General features: G+C 42.2%; 1 protein-coding gene across 1 annotated transcript in view; it reads left to right on the forward strand.

The window, feature by feature from the left end:
* Positions 1-23006, forward strand: part of LOC139370732 (integrin alpha-5-like) — a 55988-nt gene that overhangs the window by 26429 nt on the left and 6553 nt on the right. Inside the window, exons 5-26 of the mRNA XM_071110396.1 lie at positions 66-127; positions 2202-2247; positions 2840-2965; positions 3227-3271; positions 3819-3862; positions 6622-6678; positions 8437-8489; positions 9266-9477; positions 9746-9937; positions 10062-10107; positions 10346-10459; positions 12187-12242; positions 12636-12796; positions 13325-13462; positions 15576-15643; positions 19501-19651; positions 19932-20024; positions 20304-20383; positions 20564-20644; positions 20916-21021; positions 21181-21339; positions 21668-21778. Of these exons, the coding sequence (XP_070966497.1) occupies positions 66-127; positions 2202-2247; positions 2840-2965; positions 3227-3271; positions 3819-3862; positions 6622-6678; positions 8437-8489; positions 9266-9477; positions 9746-9937; positions 10062-10107; positions 10346-10459; positions 12187-12242; positions 12636-12796; positions 13325-13462; positions 15576-15643; positions 19501-19651; positions 19932-20024; positions 20304-20383; positions 20564-20644; positions 20916-21021; positions 21181-21339; positions 21668-21778 (2201 nt within the window). The remainder of the gene's footprint in view (positions 1-65; positions 128-2201; positions 2248-2839; positions 2966-3226; positions 3272-3818; positions 3863-6621; positions 6679-8436; positions 8490-9265; positions 9478-9745; positions 9938-10061; positions 10108-10345; positions 10460-12186; positions 12243-12635; positions 12797-13324; positions 13463-15575; positions 15644-19500; positions 19652-19931; positions 20025-20303; positions 20384-20563; positions 20645-20915; positions 21022-21180; positions 21340-21667; positions 21779-23006) is intronic.

Below are 23006 nucleotides of genomic sequence, written 5' to 3' on the forward strand. Positions count from 1 at the left end.
CATTTGGGTAGTAGCCTTTCAGTGTGACTCAACAATGTGTTCTGCTTCTCTTCCGTTTATCTCAGAGAGACATGGTCCTGCCGGACAGGGCTACTGTCAGGGCGGGTTCAGTGCTGACTTCACCAAGGTATGTTCAAGAGGAAAATGAACAGTTCAATTCCAATTCAAAATTGATTATCTTGGGAACTTTTTATATGGGGGCTTATGTCTTGGAGGCTGTTCCAGAAATCAGGATCAATGAGTTAGCCAGCTAACTGTCCCAGAAATCCTGATATAACTTCATCCTTTTGAGAAATGTATACTTGAAATTAGCATGGAGTAAATTGACTCGACAGCCAACAACCTATATTCAAGTTTAGCTTTCTAAATGAATCAGTAAATCACAAGATATATTTGACTGCTTATCAAAATTAGCTGGCTAACTGAAGGATCCTGCTTTTCTGGAACACACCACTGTAGGAATTCTGTACGTTTAGCGACACAAGACTTCAAATGGAGTTATACAGTGCCTTGCGAAAGTATTCGGCCCCCTTGAACTTTGCGACCTTTTGCCATATTTTAGGCTTCAAACATAAAGATATAAAACTGTATTTTTTTGTGAAGAATCAACAACAAGTGGGACACAATCATGAAGTGGAACGACATTTATTGGATATTTCAAACTTTTTTAACAAATCAAAAACTGAAAAATTGGGCGTGCAAAATTATTCAGCCCCTTTACTTTCAGTGCAGCAAACTCTCTCCAGAAGTTCAGTGAGGATCTCTGAATGATCCAATGTTGACCTAAATGACTAATGATGATAAATACAATCCACCTGTGTGTAATCAAGTCTCCGTATAAATGCACCTGCACTGTGATAGTCTCAGAGGTCCGTCAAAAGCGCAGAGAGCATCATGAAGAACAAGGAACACACCAGGCAGGTCCGAGATACTGTTGTGAAGAAGTTTAAAGCCGGATTTGGATACAAAAAGATTTCCCAAGCTTTAAACATCCCAAGGAGCACTGTGCAATCGATAATATTGAAATGGAAGGAGTATCCACTGCAAATCTACCAAGACCTGGCCGTCCCTCTAAACTTTCAGCTCATACAAGGAGAAGACTGATCAGAGATGCAGCCAAGAGGCCCATGATCACTTTGGATGAACTGCAGAGATCTACAGCTGAGGTGGGAGACTCTGTCCATAGGACAACAATCAGTCGTATATTGCACAAATCTGGCCTTTATGGAAGAGTGGCAAGAAGAAAGCCAATTCTTAAAGATATCCATAAAAAGTTTAAAGTTTGCCACAAGCCACCTGGGAGACACACCAAACATGTGGAAGAAGGTGCTCTGGTCAGATGAAACCAAAATTGAACTTTTTGGCAACAATGCAAAACGTTATGTTTGGCGTAAAAGCAACACAGCTGAACACACCATCCCCACTGTCAAACATGGTGGTGGCAGCATCATGGTTTGGACCTGCTTTTCTTCAGCAGGGACAGGGAAGATGGTTAAAATTGATGGGAAGATGGATGGAGCCAAATACAGGACCATTCTGGAAGAAAACCTGATGGAGTCTGCAAAAGACCTGAGACTGGGATGGAGATTTGTCTTCCAACAAGACAATGATCCAAAACATAAAGCAAAATCTACAATGGAATGGTTAAAAAATAAACATATCCAGGTGTTAGAACGGCCAAGTCAAAGTCCAGACCTGAATCCAATCGAGAATCTGTGGAAAGAACTGAAAACTGCTGTTCACAAATGCTCTCCATCCAACCTCACTGAGCTCGAGCTGTTTTGCAAGGAGGAATGGGAAAAAATGTCAGTCTCTCGATGTGCAAAACTGATAGAGACATACCCCAAGCGACTTACAGCTGTAATCGCAGCAAAAGGTGGCGCTACAAAGTATTAACTTAAGGGGGCTGAATAATTTTGCACGCCCAATTTTTCAGTTTTTGATTTGTTAAAAAAGTTTGAAATATCCAATAAATGTCGTTCCACTTCATGATTGTGTCCCACTTGTTGTTGATTCTTCACAAAAAAATACAGTTTTATATCTTTATGTTTGAAGCCTGAAATGTGGCAAAAGGTCGCAAAGTTCAAGGGGGCCGAATACTTTCGCAAGGCACTGTATCTGAAAGCCCCTTATACATTGATAAAAGGTTGCTTTATACCTAAGGTTCTCATCAGAGTGGTGATTTTTCCTGTTTGTTTCAGGATGGGAAGATTGTTCTTGGAGGACCAGGAAGCTTTTACTGGCAAGGTAAGTGCACTACTGGATTTATGATAGGATCCTATTGGGACCATGTGTGGATTTATATGAATTGGTTCAACTACAGGACGTAGAGATAGCATACAGTTTAGCCTTGAAAACCATTCATCAACTCGTTTTCCCCCCTTTACTTTAAAGGCTGGGAATTTCCAATCTTTCAAACGTTTCCTTTTTATTCAACAGATACAGTGTAGAGAGACACGAGAGAGATATTATTTACGTCAGCATAACGACGGAGCGGGATTGAAACCTGCGCAGACGCGTACATATGGTTTCCAAGCGGCGAAGTTACCCCCTAGACCAGTGGTTTTCAAACCTCTCCTCAGGCACCCCCAGCCGTTCCATGTATTTCATCCATTCCAGAGCTAGCACACCTGATTCCACTTGTCAACTAATCATCAAGCCCTTGACTAGGTAAAGCAGGAGCGCTAGTTCAGGGCTACAACAAAAGTGTGAAATGTCTGGGGGTCACCAAGGAGAGGTAATTTTACTGCAGCTAAAACCCCATAAGGCAAAGTTCAAAAGTCACAGCTCGTCTTTACCCCTGACCTCTGACCCTTATCCCCATCCGTCCTTCCGACAGGTCAGCTGATCTTAGCAACCACAAAGGAAATAGTCAAGGCCTACTACCCTTCCTACTTCCTGCTCTCTGTTGCTGGGCAGATCCAGACCCATCAGGTGCAGGGGAGCTATGATGACAGTTACCTGGGTGAGCATGGTCCACTTCTTCATAGGTGTTAGACAGAAGCTGCGTCTGAAATGACACCCTATTCAGTTCACAGTGCACTGCTTTTGACCAGAGCACCAAGTAGTTGCTTTACCCGATTTCGCATTGCACTACTCCCTCTTATTGACCCATCATTTTTCTCCCATTCTCTCTCTCTCTCTCTCTCTCTCCCCCTCTCTCTCCCCCTCTCTCTCTCACTGTCTGTTTCTCTGTCTCTGTCTGTCTGTATCTCTCTCTCTCCAGGTTACTCTGTGGCAGGCGGGGAGTTCAGTGGAGATAATATTGAAGGTGAGGGTCATATTTACGGCGCCAACTGACTGGCTTGCGCATGATTTGGCTTAGGGTTTGCTTACCCCATAATTCTGTCTAATAGTTATTAACTGTCGGAAGCCCATCTAAAGTCCCCTATGCACTAATATACTTGTGTGCTCTAATCAGTAGAGCTTTAGTCATTAGAGCACACAAGTATATCCAAAGAATATCAGAGCACAATGTAATAACCTACTTATTACATGACATTGGAGTCTACTGTACTTAAGTAGCTCACTCAAGGCTACAACATGAAGATGTTCTGCTTATTTGAAAATAAATGAGAAACTTGCACGATGTGCTTGGCCGTATCACCTCAGTTCATTGAGCTTTTAAGATTGAATGAAATTATTGGCATAGACCTGCAACAAGCAAACCTCAGCTTTTCATATTTTAAACAGTGCTTATGATCAGCAATGTTTTAACCCCTTGGTTGTTCATATTTGGAAGTGGCTGGAGTCCTAGCCCTAGCTTGACCTCAACTCTTGAACTTCCTTTCTCTCTTTCTCATTTTCTGTCTTTGCAGATTTCGTCACGGGAGTCCCCAAGGGACTCATGTTGTATGGTTTAGTAAGGAGTCCTCACATATTTTATACATATTTCATCATTCATTCTAGATGAAAGGTAATGAGGGGTGACATAGGGAAGACCTAAAGATGACATAGAGGAATGTTACTGTGAAGAAGAAGAGGGGGTGAGAGAACGCCAGTATATAAAACGGGAAAGGTTTCATGTTTCAATGTCACATGCACAAGTACAGTGAAATTCCTTTCTTGCAAGCTCTAACCGCAGCAATGCTGTCATCAATAACATTGTAATACTTCTGGAAGTGAATTAAGAGAGGGATTTAAAGAAAGATGTTCTTATACAAGAATGATGTGCATACATATTCATAAATGCATGTGTTACAACTAGGGCTGTTGCGGTGTCCGTATTACCGCCACACTAGCCGTCACGAGTCAAGAAGGCAGTCAAAATCCATGTTACCGTTGAGTCACGGTATTTAGGCTTCTCCAAGCTCTGATGAGGCTGATGGTCATTAGTAGCCTACCAAACTTGCTAAGTGCCTGGTACTCCACACTCTATTGTCCCTCTAATCACTCTGACATCAAAGCAAATGTATTTCGAAAATTGAATCAAACACTTCATGAGAGCCCATGAGCTTATATTGCGCAACATTTCTATAGGCTATGCAATTAAGTAAGAAAACAGAGTGATGGCCTCTATTAAAAAGAGGAGGATCCCATCAGCTTTCTATAGGCAAGGCCTACTATATTTATTTCTCAACCTACCTAATATTAAGCACATTGCTTCTCTTTAAAACAGTAGTATAGCCTACCTGGCTGGCATGAAAATAAACCACGGAGAAAAGCGTCCTCCATTCGCTATTTAAGTGCATAGATGACATGTCTTTTTTTCCCCTGCCCCTGTTTCGAGATAGGTGCATGATAATGGTCCATTCTAAATCAAAACAAATTTCACACTTATATTATTTTGAATATGTAAAGACGCGATTAAATCAAGAATAGTCGGATGGGTGACAATATTAGCCTATCACTTGTGAATGATATATTATCACTTGTTAATGATGCCCAGCATAAAGGAAACAGCGCATGCTTTTTTCCCGACTTTTTCAAATCATAGTCCCACACCTCATGTAGCCTAGCCCATAGCCCTATATGTTTTGATAAGGTTTGTATCACAACTAAAGTGGCCAAATAACTTCTTAAAATGAAGCACATTAATCCGCTTTATAATGGTTGTAGAGTCGAACTGGCATACATACGCAGCACGTGAGTTTCAAGTTTGGGGAAGATCATTTTTACCATCAAAATGCACCTTTATAATAAAATCAAATTTGTGGTCACTTTTGAGAATGGTATTTTTCTGCTAATGGAACATTCGCGCTTATAGCCAGCCTACTGCCGTGTGCGCATTGCTGCGCTTATAATGTGAAGAAATAGCCTAAAAGTTTATCAACATTTTAAGCTAAACGTTTTAACCTGTTGCATCAGGCGCATTGCTTAAAACAGTTTTTTTTATGCTAGTCGTTGTATTTAATTTGGGATCTATCTCATCCCACAACTGTCCTGGACTATGCTCGGAATATTTATTTCTCGCACAGAATAGAATAGGTAAACTTTTGTACTATGTACATAGGCTAGTGCTTTTGCTCTTCGTTAGGCCTACTCGTCTTGTTGGCTGACAAAAAGTAAATGTGGACAGTTCTTCCAATATCTTCAATATGTGCCTCGGAATTGGAGGACGCGCGCAGTTGCATCCCAGATGTGTCTGTCTTCACTTGTAGCCTGTGAGAAAGACCCGATCACTTGAGAGCCTTGTGAGTGAGAGGTGCTTCGGCACGCAGTGGGGAGAAGGGAATTATAATTATTGTATTCAGCCCAAGGGCATAACGGCCACTGACCTCAAAAGGCATATATTTTTTTAGGGGGATTATGGCCACACAAAGGGGATGCAGCCGGGAAATTCGAAGCATTATCAAGTGCATTATCAAGTGTGTACAGCCTGTGCAAAAAAAAACAAAGCAGAGCGCATGCCTTTCATGCAACTTTTTTCAAATCATCATTTGCGTCCCATCATGCAGCCTTAGAATGTATTGAAATCTTAACATAGAGCCCAATATTGGTATCACAACTAAAGTTACATAAATAACTCTAAATTAGCATATAGGAGTAGCTGTTTCTTTGTTAACCGCTCAACACAGAAGAGCCGCATGTGAGCACTCCCTTAAATCATTTCTAGAAAACATCCTTTCTATTTTATTCAGCTATGTTCAATTGTATTCTTCATACTATAAAATTATTCCACGGAATTCTAAGCAAATCTTGTCTACTAAATTAACTAGTGTAGCCCACAGCCATATGGCATAGTCAGATCAGCGCCTAAAATATGGACAATGCAGAGTATGCTATTCTGTTCTTATGAAATATACTAAATTTTTTTCATATCATGTTTCTTTAGACCTGTCTCAAATAAATCATGGATTTATTGTGATGGTGTAGGCTATATTATATTGATTTATTATGTATTAAAATGTAGATGTTCCAAAGGTCTGCATCAGTGGCTTGTAGGCTATGCATGGAATACAGGAGATGCTAAATGTGTTTATGTTAATTAAAGGTAAATTACAGTGAGATCGGCAGTTATTTGCTTACAATCACCGGCTGCCAAAATTGAATGACCGCCACAGCCCTAGTTACAACCAACAGTATTATTGCATGTCATTTTCATTCATTTTCATGTCATTTTCATTTCTCCTACAATCATGGTTGATAACTGAAGGTTTTTTCTAAACTCTCTCAATGCAGGTGTCCATACTCAATGGAACAGACCTGAAATCCATGCTGAACCTCACCGGAGAACAGGTTGGTGCAAATCTGCTTAACAGCAAGGGGGCTAGGCTGTACTGGACTTTTGGCGCCTCTATTTTCATATGTGGGTATATATAGGGGGGCTGAAGGAATTTGCCCCCAGGAGATAATGCTTTATCCCTGGGTCAGAGGTGAGCCCACAAAGCCCTATGTGTTCCATACCTTGTGAATCACGCAATCACATACACACGTAGACACACATACACCCAAGTACACACACACACATGTACATCTTGTACTAACCTTGTGGAGACACAAAATTCAGTCCCATTCAATATCCTATTTTCCCCAAACCCTAACTCTAACCTTAACCCCAAAACCTAACCTTAACCCTAACCCTAGCTCCTAATCTTAAAACTAACCCTAGCTTCTAATCTTAAACCTAAACATAATTCTAAACTTAACCCCCTAGAAATACCATTTGACCATGTGGGGATCAACAAAATGTTTCCAGTTGGTCAAATTTTGGTTTGTTTACTGGTCTCCACAAGTATAGTTGCACACACACACACACACACACACACACACACACACAGTGTTACATCTACATGTTGACTCAGGATTTTGTGTTGCAAAATAAGGGGGTGGGGAGCTTGTTTATGCCAACCCACCATTGTACCAAAGGGTTCGGATTCCTCATTGACTAAATTGCTGGATTGTTTTGAATATGTGACATGTGTTATTGCATGTTACTCCTGTAGTCTTCTAAATTCTCCATGGCTGATGAACAAGACAGCTACTATTGTACATGCATATGTGTGCTTTGTATGTATACGTTCTGTGTAAGCTGCTAATGGACTGCTAACTGCTTATTGCATAGTGAGAACGATCTGAAATAAACTCCTGTCTGGATTTGATTTGACGGTCTCTTTAGGTTGACTAGTCTCCACATGAGTGCTTTGGACTGCACCGTCGGACTCAGCTGTGTAAACAAAGCTGTGTAAACAATGTCTCCGTGCCATACATTTACATGTCTCAATACAAGTAGCCATACCATGAAATTGATCTTGCTGGTTCGAGTATACTGCTTCGAATTCGGGGGGTAGCTCAGACCGGGACTCCAACCCAGGTCCAGGGACTGTCAACCCAACACCTTAGCCGATTACGCCAAGAGATCCAAAACTTTGGACGAGGTGGCTATGTGTTGGGTTACGGTAGCTACACTACAGTAGCTCTAACATCACTACCTCTCAGATTTACAGAAGGACCACCATACTGTACATTGTCGATTAGTCTGGTGAAGTCATTCACCAGGGGGTAATAGCTGTGCAATAAAACTCTTGACAATAGTCCATCATTTATGGCATAATATAGAATCGTCAAAGATAACGACACTGAGTGACCGATCCTCCCTCTCTCTCTGAGATGCCTATAGCAGCTTGAGTCCCCCACCTCCTCCGAATGCCTACCTCCTTCTACCTCTCATGTAACGTACAGAAGCTCTGGCACTGAGCTTAGAGAAAACAGAGAGGAAAGAGGGGGATGGATTTGGGGGGCCTGATTGAAGAGGAAGGCTTCTAGGGCGAGGGGATATAAGAGAGAGAGAGAGAGAGAGAGAGAGAGAGAGAGAGAGAGAGAGAGAGAGAGAGAGAGAGAGAGAGAGAGAGAGAGAGAGAGAGAGAGAGAGAGAGAGAGAGAGAGAGAGAGAGAGAGAGAGAGAGAGAGAGAGAGAGAGAGAGAGAGAGAGAGAGAGAGAGACTATGCCCCCCGGTGTGATTACACGCTAACTCTGTCTGCTTTAATGTCTTCCAGATGGGGTCCTATTTCGGCTACGCAGTGGCAGTCACGGACATCAACAACGACGGGTGAGTGAGCTAGCGTGGAGAGAAGGAGGGAGCGATGGAAAGAGGGAAAGAGAGAGAAAGAAAAATGGGGTCGAGCGATAAAGAAAGAAAGAAAGTGTGCAAAAAGAAGGCAGGTAAGGGAAGATTTGGACAGACAGACTTGGACAGACAATGTATGCTAACAAGGGAGAAAGGAGAGAGAGAGAGAGATGGAGAGCAAGGAGGTGAAATACAGTATTTCAGAAGATCCCATGGTCATGAATTTCCCTCTGTCGTGTGTCATGAAAATTCCTTGTCATACAGTAGCTACTCCTACACTTCCTTTCTCCTGCTTTCAAGGTTCTCTATTGGCCAATTCCACTTCCCCTATCCTATTAGACTCATAGTCAGGAAACTCAGGACATCACACTTACTACACTAATGCACGCTAGCTCAACTTTAGAGGCCTTGATTTGACCTAAAGTACTAGTCTATTGTAAATCAGGAGAAGTAAAGTTAAACTATCTGGAGTTATTTATCTCTCCTCTCTAGGGCTGTCACAATTACCATATAACCGTGTTACCGACGGTTTTGGATGAAGACCGTCGTGAAAATAAAATAACATTCATAACCGTAAAATATATATATATATATTTTTAATTGTACCTTTATTTAACTAGGCAAGTCAGTTAAGATCAAATTCTTATTCACAATGATGGCATACCCTGGCCAAACCCGGACAACGCTATATCTATTTTTATGAACAGCTGACTGAATGAGCACACATTATCTCTTCCTCTCTCCTCTCTCTTCCCCAGGATGGAAGACCTTGTGGTGGGAGCTCCCATGTTCATGCAGAGGGGTTCCGACGGACTGCGTTGGGAGGAGGTGGGCCGTGTCTATGTGTACCTGCAGCGGCGACCCTTGCTGTTTGAACCCAGGCTGCCCCACCTGGGGGGGACCCAGGCCTTCGGGAGGTTTGGCAGCTCGCTGGCCCCACTGGGAGACCTCAACCAGGATGGCTTCAATGGTGAGAACTCTGGAAAAGCTTGGGTCATGTTCATTAATGAACACTGTAGCAAAACATTTTGCAATGGAAAAAACGAAAATTAGGATTTGATATTGGACAAGTTCAGGTAGTACCTTTCCTTAGTTTTCTCCATTTGATGCCTAAAGGCCGCACATAAGAATATGTGATACATTTCAATCATCCATGCAAGAACATAACTAAAATCAGGGCGGAGGGAGTGGGGATAAACCATTATCCTGAAGTGTCATAACTCTGTTGATTAACTTAGATATTGCCATCGGCTGTCCCTTTGGAGGAGACGACCAACAGGGATTGGTCCTCATCTATAATGGACATGCCAGTGGACTGATGGACATGCCCACTCAGACTCTAGCTGGCCAATGGGCCTCTGGCACCTTCCCCGCCAGTTTTGGCTACGCCCTCCGCGGAAATAAAGATCTGGATCATAATGGCTACCCAGGTAAAAGAGAAAGTGGTTTAGTCCAATTTCCCAATTTTGTTTTAAATTATTTAGCCTTTTCCTATTTCATAAGGCATCACATTGTTCTTGAATTAGTGTTCATCTTGGGGTCATCTTTGTACAGATCTCATCGTAGGTGCTTTTGGGGTTGACAAGGCTGTTCTGTACAGGTATATCCTCTCACCAGAACATTATTGGCTCATTGTACATGCAAATTAGCTAGCTGACCAATTACACCCCATTTTTGTATTTGTATTTTAATTAAGCATGTACCTTCATCTCAAATAATTGTTTTATACGTGACCTTTGTGTAATTTTGAATTACATAATTATTTTTGTATTGGAATCAAAGCTTTTGTTTAAGGTAATCATATCACGTCTTCCAATTGGTTGCTATTCTTCTATCAGGGCGCGGCCTATTGTCAATGCCAGTGCCTCTCTTGTGCTGCAACCTACCATGATCAATCCAGAGGAGAAGAGTTGTACGGTGTCCAATGGGAATGAGACAATCTCTGTGTCCTGGTATGTTGATACAGATGTGCAGTCTTAATTTGACCCTGCTTCTCACAGCAGGAAAATAATCCTGCAGCAATGGGAAATGTAAATTATTATGTGGATTATGGACATTTTTGTAGGGTTTGATACATTTTTAAATAGGGCAAATACAGTATGACATGTTGAAGTGTAAATTACACCCTTTAGAAGCCTTTTAAAACCTTGAATACACTACAATTTGTATTTCCTGAGGCGCCGGAAGATTCTGTGTGACAACAGATTGATCAAATTAAGATAACACATTTGTACATACTTTTTCCTTTTCAAATAGATCTGATTGGTTGAAACACTGCTGATATTCCATGGGTTAAGATCTTTGTGAAGTTAAGCTTAGCCGGTAACACTTCATTTTGAGAGTGCCCTTGTACAGCAAAAAAAAAAATCAAGCTATCAGTAACATGTCAATTGTACTTCCCGGACACCACCACTATTATTGACTAGGATATTACTATAGCCTCATACAGACCAACCTTGATAGGAGGGAAACTATCTTCCGCAACGATATAAATTCAAGCGCTAGACATATTATGTAGTACATTTTCCACTCTTAAACCATGTCAATGGACAAAACGTCCGGTATTCACCACTTGAGAATGTCAAATGACACCATGTTTGACAAGCTTTTCCAGTCTCCGGTCCAGTGTGAGGGTTTAATGGCGAAGTCTATATTCTGAGCCCAAGCCAAGGGAACAGTTTCCTACTTTTAGTCTCACAAAAATTCCTTGGGTAAATTAAAGTAAAACATGAATTATTTTTTAGACTCTTCAGAGAAAGTTATGACTCGTGGCTGGCATCTTGGTATCTGCCTTTAGTACAGAACAAGTCGCTTTTGTTTGTGTCTTGATTACCGTTTATGTTGCTTGGAGACTTGGGGAGGCAGCTGCAGAGGGAGGAGTAGAGGTGGGGTGCTGTGGACAGAGGAAAGGGTGGAGAGGGTTGGCATTCACTTTGAATGACATATTATTTGGCACACCAGCCTAGGACACAGAATGCATGAGGTGACACACCCACACACGCACATTCACACGTGCGCAGGCAGATGACCGTTGGCCACACACACTCAAACGCACATGCACAGATTTACAGTGGAGCATATTGATGTAGTATGTGCATGCACACCTCTCATAATGAAACACACACTCTCTGCCTCTGCTTGTAGAGTTTGGGTAATTTGTATTAAAGGGGAGAGGTTGAATTGGGCTTCAATTCTGTGCGGAGATTGAATGCATTTAAATTCAATGTACCAATAAGATGAAAATTCTCAGAGATGTCTTACTATCAAATCAAATAGATTTTTAAAGCCATTTTTACATCAGCAGATGTCACAAAGTACTTATACAGAAACCCAGCCTAAAACCCCAAACAGCAAGCAATGCAGATGTAGAAGCACGGTGGCTAGGAAAAACTCCCTAGAAAGGCAGGAACCTAGGAAGAAACCTAGAGAAGCACCAGGCTCTGAGGGGTGGCCAGTCCTATTACTTGATCATATGTTCAAACTTGAATACAAGATTAATAGATTTCCATTACAGGGTATCTATTCAAAGGTAGCATTTTTTTTTTATACATGGAATGCATCATTCAAAATGCAGTAGTATTGTATATTATCACCGTATGTATCTATATGGATCTATTGGATATACCGTATACTGAAATACTCCCCCTCACTATTTTTTCTCTGTCTTCACCCTCTCCAGTGTCAACCTCAGTTTCTGCCTCTCGGCCAATGGGAAGCACCTCCCTGCTGATCTAGGTGAGCCCAGTGTTTTCATTTTGAAAGACCCCGACACAGCTGTTCCCCATTACCTTCCCTTGTGTGGCCACAAATATGCCTGAACTCAGTGTGGTCAATTTAGCAGTTAAGATTAAGATAAAAGGACAATCGAGTAAGTACAGGGGAAACTTTGCAAGTTTTGTGAGTGTATGTGTGTGTTTATGTTTGAGTATGTGGGAGTTGGGAATGGGTATTTGTAATTGTGTGTATTGTGTTAGTGTATTCACAATAGCTGACTATGTAATTACATTAAATGCATGTGTGTTTCAATGGGTTTGTTTTTGTGAGTATAGTTCTGTGTTCTATCGTGTGTGTGTGTGTGTGTGTGTGTGTGTGCACGTGTATGTAACCCACCCTGTGTGTGTGGTGCAGGTTTTGTGGTGGAGGTACAGTTGGACCATCTGAAGCAGACCCGGAAGGAGTCGTCAGTGAGGAGAACTCTGTTCCTGGATAGCCAACAGCCCAGCCTACGGAAGACCATCACCATGGCCAATGGAGGACGAACGTGTCACGACACCCGCATCTACCTGCGAGTTAGTCACTTCAAACACTCAAAGAAATGTTGGGAGACATATGAAAATACTTGCTATAAGGCATTTTAAAGACTTGGACGTGCTTAAAACAAGTTATAAAGCATTAAACCTGCAGGCTTTAGGTAAAGTGTTATAGGAATGTTCAAAGACGCGTTGGAAAAATTGCCCATTTATAAATACGACAATGATCCAATGAACTCCTCTCAAGATGGACTTAAAGTTTGTGGGGAAATGTTGGCTAGTTATTTCGAATCCAGCCTTCAAAGACCAGTACATTGAAACATTTCATTTTACATTTTACAGTTAATCTTTTTTTGATTATAGTTTCAATATGACTGAAAGTGAACATTTTCCCTTACGCTGTACATTTAACGAGGCACACGGTGTCTTATCTCGACCAGTTGGTTGACAATAAGTCAAGGAACAGTTAAACACATCATGAAGTGTGTTTAACTGTGTGACACCGATTCACTTCCTCTTGAGTGTGATGCTGATGCCGTTGCCCTTCTTCCCCCATGTGTGTTGCAGAGTGAAGGGGAGTTTAGGGATAAACTTTCCCCCATTTACGTCACACTCAACTTTAGCCTGGACCCTCTCGCTTCGCTGGATCTCCATGGCCTGAGACCCATTCTAAAATACCAGACAACACACCTTATAGAGCAGAAGGTATGTATTAACTACGCTATTCAATTAGAAAACATTTCGGACTTGGAATTTCTGTTTATTTCCTGAATTGACTGAATTGAACTGGAATATTTACCCCAACCTTGCCAGACATCACACCTTATAGAGCAGAGAGCGTGTACTTCCAGAATATCATCATATTTACCAGACCCCATATCTTCATCGCTGGTATGTACATGACACTACTACTACTGAAACGCCAACACAACGTCTCCAGTCCACTCAACGTATAGAGGGTATGAACATAGGTGCACTATGGACAATGTAGTCCAAAACTATCAGACTTCATCACGAACACACATGTGCACCATATCTAAATCCTCCAATATCTACATCTACATTTTGCGCCATAAAGACTTGTTGAAGTAGAAAGGCATAAGTGGCCAGTTGAAACATGGACGACCCTTCAGTAGTGCTGGTCCCCATATGTCTAAAGGTTGGGGGTTAGTCCTGATACACAAAGCACAGAATTACAATATGTGGCAGCCATAGAGTTGGATAGACGGCACACTTGCTACAAAGCCTTTTTTTGCTTTACTTAAGATGAAAGCCTTCAATGGCACTACCCATGCTGTCACATATGCGATAATGGCAAAGAACATGGTGGGCCCTCTTTCCAATTCTATGGTGGTTGCCTTTCCGAATTGAGAATAGAATCTTCAGGGGTAGGGGTGGTGGGTTGAGTCACGGCTATGCGAAAAAACAGAGGGAGAACTGACAGCTCTTTCTGGGTGGGGCACTGAGGCTAACCATCTGGTTGTGGTTTGTTTATGTATGTAGCCTTTGGTCTCTGCCATGTTGCGAGCCAGACGAGCCAGGCTTGGAGCATGTGCATGCGTTTATATATGTGTGTGTGAGTATAAGTGTGTGCACATGCGTGTGTGTGTGTGTGTCTGTGTAAAAGTATGTGTGTGCTCAGAGCCTCTCACTTATTGGCAGAGAAACCAATACAACTTAGCAAGAACAGCGTTTGGGAATAGCTCAGACTTTCCACGCTTACGTTATTACACAGAAATATGTTTGCACTCTCTACCTCTTTCTCTTGCACTTCTCAACAGTAACGTTTGTACCGCCCTTTTTGTCCCACGGAGATGGAGGGCTGAAAGAACATGACAGTGAGTAAGTGGGGGGGGGGGGAATAAGCAGAGAAGGGCAACCCTTGGTGTTTCTGTGTGAACATTACTAGTCCCCGTGCACTCCTCCGTCTTGTGATCTTGTGCTGACTGACCGATTACCACAAGGACTTTAGTGAACGATAACATGGAGGACTTTAAATGAGCCATCGCCATGGATACGGAGTGAGTGACCGCCATGCCGACTCTTCTAGAATTATTTTTTGGGTCTAATGTTTTCCACGAGCTGCTGCCGGGATGGGGTAGTATCGTCACAATGGGTTCACAGTACACCGAGCAAGAGCAATGTTGGAGAAGGAGAGAGGCGGAAGAGAGTGAAGGGGAATGCGGTCTAATCGAATCATATTCAATTTATATTTTGTCTTTACACTTCAGTGACAAATTGCCTCACTAAGCAGCCCGTTTTCTTTTTTTTTTTCTCCCAATCCCTCCTTTCTTCACATTGGGGTCTGTCTACCTTTCTCGAACATCATTGCTCTCCTCATTCCACCACAACGAAACACTGTTTCCGTTCATTCCTTCACCCCTCACTTGCTTTCTCTTTTTCCGCCCTCCCCTTATTCCCTTACTTCTCACTCCGCAACCTTTCCCCCCCATTCTCTCATTTAAGGCTCTAGTCTTCATAAGCCTTTATTGCCGTGGTACATTTACCAGCGGTTGTTCCAAAACCAATGTCAATTGTCATAGAACTACATGCTGTTTTTGCAGTCTTAAGAAAATATACTGGTAGTACGTAATATGCTGAAAATCTTAGTGAGTTGTATTTATGTCTTTCTCGGTATTACATAACTCTCTTGCGCTCTCTAAATATCTCTCTCACTTTCAGTAGAAGTGCATTTTTTTTAGCATTCTAAGATGAGGAGCTAACTGAATTGGGAACGATAAAGTTTTTCTCAAAATCAAAATATCTCCCTCCCTCTCCCATTAACATCTCTCTCTCTCTCCACACTTCTGTTCTGCAGGCCCAGATTCAGCTGGACTGTGGTGAGGACAACATCTGTGTCCCTGACCTCAAACTGGCTGTTTATGGGTGAGCTGAAGTCCCCTCTCCATTACCTTAAACCAAGGCATTACTCCGGAATAGTCTACCTTGGTATTCTCCCTCTTGACCTATCGATAGGTGAAAGGCCTCAGTAGGTCTTCAGCCTATTGCTTTCACCTGTCATGTCCTCTTAAAGCAGTAGCAACCAAGAAAGAAGAGTAGGAAAGAAACAATTGGATACAGACTGTCGAGAGGTCTATAGTTGGGCTTTTGTGTTAAAAGGTTGCTTTTTCAAATTTTACTGGTGATGGCCTCCTTCTGATGGTCAGTCTGAGGGGACGGAGGGAGCAGCGTTGAGGCTGCCTCTTACACGTCTCACCGTCCCTCCTCTCTCCCTCCCTCCGCTGAGAAAAGGGGACACAGTCTTCCAGCTGATGGCGAAACTTACGTCGCCCTGCATTATTTCTGCCTCATGCAACAATTCATGTTGTTTCTCCCATGACCAGAGAAAGTGAAATATTCCTCGATATTAAAAAAGCCACAAATAATAGCTTATCGAAACACTTTGATTTACTCATTCATTGCTGCTGCAGCGGTGGTTGTAGCGTGAGTGGAAGTAGGGAAAATATGCATTTTGTGACTTATAAAACCGTTGAACAAAGTATTGACAGTGCTGAATAACTTAAACATGAACAAACTCATAAAAACAGCAATTCTTTGCGGGATTCGTTGGGTCTCTCTCTAGTCACGGTTTTAAAAGTTTTTAAATCTCACATTATCAACTTTGCTGTGCATTCGAGGCTTCTTTTTACAGTCTATGGTGCGAGGAATCTGAGCAGACACAGTGATCTGAGCCATCTGATTGGCCAGCAACAGGCCTGTAGGTGCGCTTGATTTGCTCTCTGGGACTGCCGGGTAGGCGGAGTTCTACCTTCAAACACATGAAATGGTTCATAATGGGAACACTTTGCCTTCCCGGCGCTGGAGTAGCTGAATCAAGTGCACCTAACGCCAACAGCAAAAAAAAAAAAAATTATAATAATAGGAATGCAAGTGTTTATCGTTGGGGGATTTACAGAAATGTTTGGTGATCGACTAGGAATGGCTTGGAGATCGACCAGTCGTGATCGTGATCGACTCTTTGGTGGCCACTGATATACATGTATGTTTATTTGTCCTTGATTTAAGAAATTCACTTTTATTCCAAGGAGAGTAACTTATATCCTCACGACTCTTTACTTGCTCATGGTTATTAATGGTTAATCATTGTTGTTTGAGTGTGGACAACAGCAGAGTATGTTGCACTATAGGCTGAATGGAACAACTGGGGCCATTCACAAACTAGTAGCTCTAGCTCTTTTCTTGCACTGTCTTGAGTAGTGTATTGCAGGACTTTGCCATGTGATTTTTATTAGCGGCAGAGTACAATCAAGTTAAGAGTTTCCCATGGGAAAATTGGGGAATGTGTGTTTTCTGTTTCCACGAGACCAAGTCAGTCAAAAAAGCTGATGATTCAGTACTTTCTCTATGCTGCTTCGACGACCTATCACCATTGGAATGTAATACACAGCTTGTCTTTTAGGACTTCCCGAGAATTCCCATGCGTGAGGTTGTTTTGTGTTCACAACCTTGAGGCCTATCTTAGAGATAAATGCCCTTTATTATCTGGGTTGAATTAAACAGTAGATTTGGAAAGTATTCAGACCCCTTGACTTTTTCCAAATTGTGTTACGTTACAGCCTTATTCTAAAATTCATGAAATTGTTTTCCCCCCTGACCAATCTACACACAATGCCCCATAATGACAAAGCAAAAACATTTTTAGTTTTTTTGCAAATGTATAAAATATAACAAAACTGAAATATCACATTTACATAAGTATTCAGACCCTTTACTCAGTACTTTGTTGAAGCACCTTTGACAGCGATTACAGCCTTGAGTCTTCTTGGGTATGACGCTACAAGCTTGGCACACCTGTATTTGGAGAGTTTCTCCCTTTCTTTTCTGCAGATCTACTCAAGCTCTGTTAGTTTGGATAGGGACAGCTATTTTCAGGTCTCTCCAGAGATGTTCAAGTCCGGGCTCTGGCTGAGCCACTCAAGGACATTCAGAGACATTCAGAAGCCACTCCTGTGTTGTCTTGGCTGTGTGCTCAGGGTCGTTGTCCTGTTGGAAGTTGAACCTTCACCCCGCTCCGGAGCAGGTTTTCATCAAGGATCTCTCTTGTCATTGCTCCATTCATCTTTCCCTCGATCCTGACTAGTCTCCCAGTCCCTGCCGCTGAAAAACATCCCCACATCAGGATGCTGCCACCACCATAATTCACCATAGGGGTGGTGCCAGGTTTCTCCCAGACATCACGCTTAGCATTCAGGCCAAATAGTTCAATCTTGGTTTCATCAGACCAGAGAATATTTTTTATCATGATCTGAGAGTCCTTTAGGTGCCTTCAGGCACACTCCAAGCTGGCTGTCAAGTGCCTTTCACTGAGGAATGGCTTCCGTCTGGCCACTCTACCGTAAAGGCCTGATTGGTGGAGTGCTGCAGAGATGGTTGTCCTTATGGAAGGTTCTCCCATCTCCACAGATGAACTCTGGAGCTCCGTCAGAGTGACCATCGGGTTCTAGAAAGTCTTTTTTATCAATTATATTTGTATATTTGAGTTTAACCATAATATTTGTTGTAATATTTGTTCTGTCTTATCTAGTGGATTAAACTGAAATTGCAACCAACTTTCTATGGTTTTAAAAATAGCAATATTTTTGAGATAATTTCATTTTCAAAAAACCAAAAGTGAGAGGTTGTAATCTGAATAAAGGGGAAAAGGCCATTCTTGAACATGGGGTGAGACATTCTTACTAATCTGCTTGAGAACCAGTTCGGATTTAAGTATGACTTTTGTATGACTGAAGCCTTTAGGGAGGCTTTAATAGTTCATAATTTCTGCCCTCCGAATTCATATTCATTATTTAAATAGGCCTGTTTAATTTTGTCTGGCTTGCCGTTCCAAATTAAATTGAATACTTTTTGCTCGTATATTTTTTGCTCGTATAAAAAACAATTATAAATGGATTATATTTCATGTAAATGTTTGTCTGTATCTGAAGATATCTTAAAAGCTTTGAATCAAATATAATTTTCTTACAGTACAATTCCCTCTCCCCCCACCACCTAAACCTTTCCTCCTCTCTCATAGTCTGCAGTGATAGAGTAGCGATGTTATCACCTCCTCTGCTTTTCGTTCAACTTTTTTTTTACATAGATCCCTGTCCTCACAAGGAACAAATTTGCCTCAGGGACCCCATAAGGTCCACCATTATGGATTTTCCGCCAATTTGAATTTTATGAAAAACATTGACCGATCTGCACAAAACTTGATATGTGGCATCTATGGACAAAGGTCTCTCAATGCAAAATTTGGTACACATGTTGCAAACAATGTCAAAACTCAACATGTGCAAGAACATTCATATCGACCTTACGGTAGTGCTATAACAGGCATGTGTTTATATCTTTTGATTTGTTTGGCTCAGAGTGATGAAATTTGGCACACATGCTCAGGGATATGAGTCTAGCTAACCCACATGATATCTCAGACACCACTGGCCTGATGTTAGTGAAACTTAGGCGAATTATGCGTATTTCCATAAATATCTGGCATTTAAAAAATGACACTGATTGGCCTAAGGGGGGCGCTATAGTAATCATTAGTCATATGCAATATAACAGACACCACTGGCCCAATTTTGACGAAACTTCGGTGAATGATGCGTCTTGTCATAAAGATTTGTAATTTACATTAATTACACTGATTGGCCCAAGGGCGGCGCTGCATCATTCGTGGGGGATGACATGTTTATTGTTGCTTTGTTTTACGTTGTTGTATTTTCTTGTGGTTTCCTTAGCGATAGGACGGAGGTGTATCTGGGTGACGATAACTCCCTGACCCTGACTTTCAATGCCAGGAACGAGGGAGAGGGCGGGGCCTACGAGGCAGAGCTTTACATGGTGCTTCCCCCAGAGGCTGACTACAGTGGTATAGCCCGCAACAATGCGGTGAGGGAGCAACCATCTGTCTTGTCCCTCTTAGGGGAAATGCTAACTCAAAACGATGCTACGGCTAATATTTCTAATAAAAATGACAATGCTAAGATAATAAATATCCACATGACAATGACCATAATTCTAGTAATATCAATGCAGTAATGTTGATACTAATGATGGCCTGATGACTAAAACGATGGTAATGACTTAAATGGTTAGAAAGAATTTGCAAATACTGTGAAGTCAAGTATATGTCTCTCTCTCCATGTTTGTGCTTGGATGTCATAAGCAGAGTCTGACTCAGCTAACCTGTAGCTACGAGGCAGAGAATCAGACCCGCTCTCTGGTCTGTGACCTGGGCAACCCTATGAAGTCTGGCACAAGTGTAAGTGGACCATCATGAACTAACTTTTTCTTAAATTCAAAGTCAAATGGAGCTTTATTGTTTTGAAGGGAACTTCCAATGTTGCTGAAGCAATATGGTACTTCTGTCCTTCTGATTGTGGGTTTCTGTATGTCTGTACAATTATCTGTCTTTACGAATGATGTTGTGTGACCCAGTGTGTGTGTGTTTATGACGGACTGTCTTTCTGACAGATCTGAGGTCAGTGTATCTCTAGTGTCTTTGTGGTTGATCGTGTGTCTTTTGTGTGGATCTTCACAGTTGTGGGCAGGCCTCCGCTTCACTGTGCCCCGACTGAAGGACACTTACAATACGGTGCAGTTTGAGCTCCAGATACGCAGGTAAGTCACATTTGTACCTTCAGCACAGAAATACTTCCACACTTACTCCCGTGTCCTGACTTGAGCTAAGCTTAGGGTTAGTGCATAGTTAGTTAAAATGTTGTCGACAGTTAAGTGAATGTCCAATGAACAATCTTTTTGGCACAATCTAAATGAATTCTCTGTTCTCTCTCCACTCAGTAAAAATGAGAATAGCTCCCAGAGCGATGTTGAGCTCTATAATCTTGAGGTGGCTGTGGTAGCTGATGTTATCCTACAGGGGTGAGTCAGCATGGATGGATGGATGGACGGATGGATGGATGGACGAACAAACAAATGAATTAGTGGTCTCCATCACTATACTAATAACATATTCCCTGTTTAGCTACACTCAAAGTGACTGGGTACCAATATATTGGACGTCAACAGCCCCAATTCCATTGGAAATAATGTTTCATTACCATGTTCTGTTGGGTATGTCTACTGCATCTTTCTACTATTTTGTCCTTTGTCCTACGGTGTTACTCTCTCTCTCTCCTTTTCTCGATTGAAGCGTTTCTCGTCCGGACAAGCTCCTCTTCCCTCCCCCAAACTGGAGGATGAGCCACAGCCTCCAAGAGGAGCAGGACATTGGGTCTGAGATCCAGCATGTCTACGAGGTACTCAACGTGTGCCGCTAGAGTCCATTTTGTTTTATTTTGTTAAGTGGGGTCAAGTGGAGTTGTAGGGTTAGGTGGTTGAACAAATGCTTATCTCAGCTTACTGGTACAGTATGCTGACATGGGTTCTCTCTCTCTCTGTCTCTCTCTCTCTGTTAGTTGGTGAACAATGGGCCCAGTATGATCAGTCAGTCGGTGCTGGAGCTGCGATGCCCTCTGAGAGCTCAGGGTCACGATCTTCTGTACCCTGTGGAGGTCATCACTCAGGGACCACTCAACTGCAGCTCCAACCACACCCTCAATGCACTGAAACTCAAGGTGAGGAACACACTTGCACGCACACATGTACACATGCATAGATGCATGCAGGCAGGCACACACACACACGCACACACTTGCTCATAATGGATGCACACGCTTGCTCATAATATACATCCACAGACACTCATCCCAGATACTGTATACATTCACACCCAAACCGAATACATTGTCATTTATTTTGTGTGTATTTTGCAGTATTTACACCAAGGATATGCAGTAGTCCAATATTACCCAAGTGTATGAGTCACAATGACCATATGAGAGTTTTGTGCTATGTGTCTATGAGTGGAACGGTACATGTGTAGTATTCTGTGTGTGTTGCCAGCTCCAGCCTCCTTCAACAGAACAGCCTCCCTCCTCACAGACGGTCAGCCCTGAACACCACATCCAGAGGAGAGAGGTCTACAGGGATCCTCTGGCCAAACAAAGCAACTTGGTGAGACAGCCGTGTGTGTGTGTGTGTGTGTGTGTGTGTGTGTGTGTGTGTGTGTGTGTGTGTGTGTGTGTGTGTGTGTGTGTGTGTGTGTGTGTGTGTGTGTGTGTGTGTGTGTGTGTGTGTGTGTGTGTGTGTGTGTGTGTCGTGACCCGTTAGTGGTACTTTTAATATGTAAAAAAAGGGTTCGCAGGTCAACTTGGTTTCTACAGTCACCTCTCATGTTTGGAGTAGCTTTTAGAGGGAGAAGCTTCACCTCATGTTTGGAGTAGCTTTTAGAGGGGGAAGGGAGGCTAAGTGGAGTTAGTGGGATGTTGTTGGCATGTACTGTGAGAGTGAATACATGTATGGCTGAAAGGAAACCACCAGCCCAGACCCATAAATTACCAAACTCATTGTAGCTACAAATTCTTCAAATGGAAACATGACCATGCACGCACTCACACAGTCATCCACTGACAGTACTGACCACACTCTCAGTCCCTACAGCATTTTAAAAACGCCAGCCAGTAGTGCCTCTCGAGAGCTGTTCATCTGATCCCCATATGAAGATTCCTGGAGATGTTTTCTCTCCTTCAACAGCCCTAATCTTCTCTCTTTTTACCTTTTCTTTTCTCTAGTTTCTTCATTATTTATTTATCTATCATATGTCCTTATTTTCTCTCCCTTTTCTTCTCTCCCCTCCCCTCATTCATCTTGTTTAGGGACTCGACATGCTTAACCCCATGTGGAGTCAACAGTGACACACGGCCGCTGAGGTCTGTTGACTCTAAAAACAGTAAAACAGCAGATACAGGCTGTTAAATGAAGTCACTTGGCACATAGTCCGGGAGCACAGAGATTAGAGAGTTAAGGGGTAATAATGAGTATCTTATGTGAGGCCTGTAGTTCACTAGCTTGTTAAATAGACTGGCCTCGAACGCTGCTGGTGCAGCAGTCATGTTTATTGGCCTGCCGAACCTCTTCTCTCTTGAAGTCATTGTCTGTTCTTTTTACTTTGTTTGTTGTTTTTCATTGTAATTCAGTCTCTTTTTGAGTCAGGGCTTTTGTTTCATGTCCTAACGATAGCCTTATGAGCTGAATTACCACAGACAAAACACTAAGAACCATCAGTGGCTTCGCTAATACCACAAAAGACAAACTGAAAGAAATGTATTCTCTCTTAAAAGAGATATGAGGATATCTATCATAACAAGATCTGCTCGTAATTATGAGTTATATAGCGTCGTTG

The sequence above is a fragment of the Oncorhynchus clarkii genome, chromosome 17 (assembly GCF_045791955.1).
Source record: "Oncorhynchus clarkii lewisi isolate Uvic-CL-2024 chromosome 17, UVic_Ocla_1.0, whole genome shotgun sequence".
In the NCBI taxonomy this organism is placed as follows: Eukaryota; Metazoa; Chordata; class Actinopteri; order Salmoniformes; family Salmonidae; genus Oncorhynchus; species Oncorhynchus clarkii.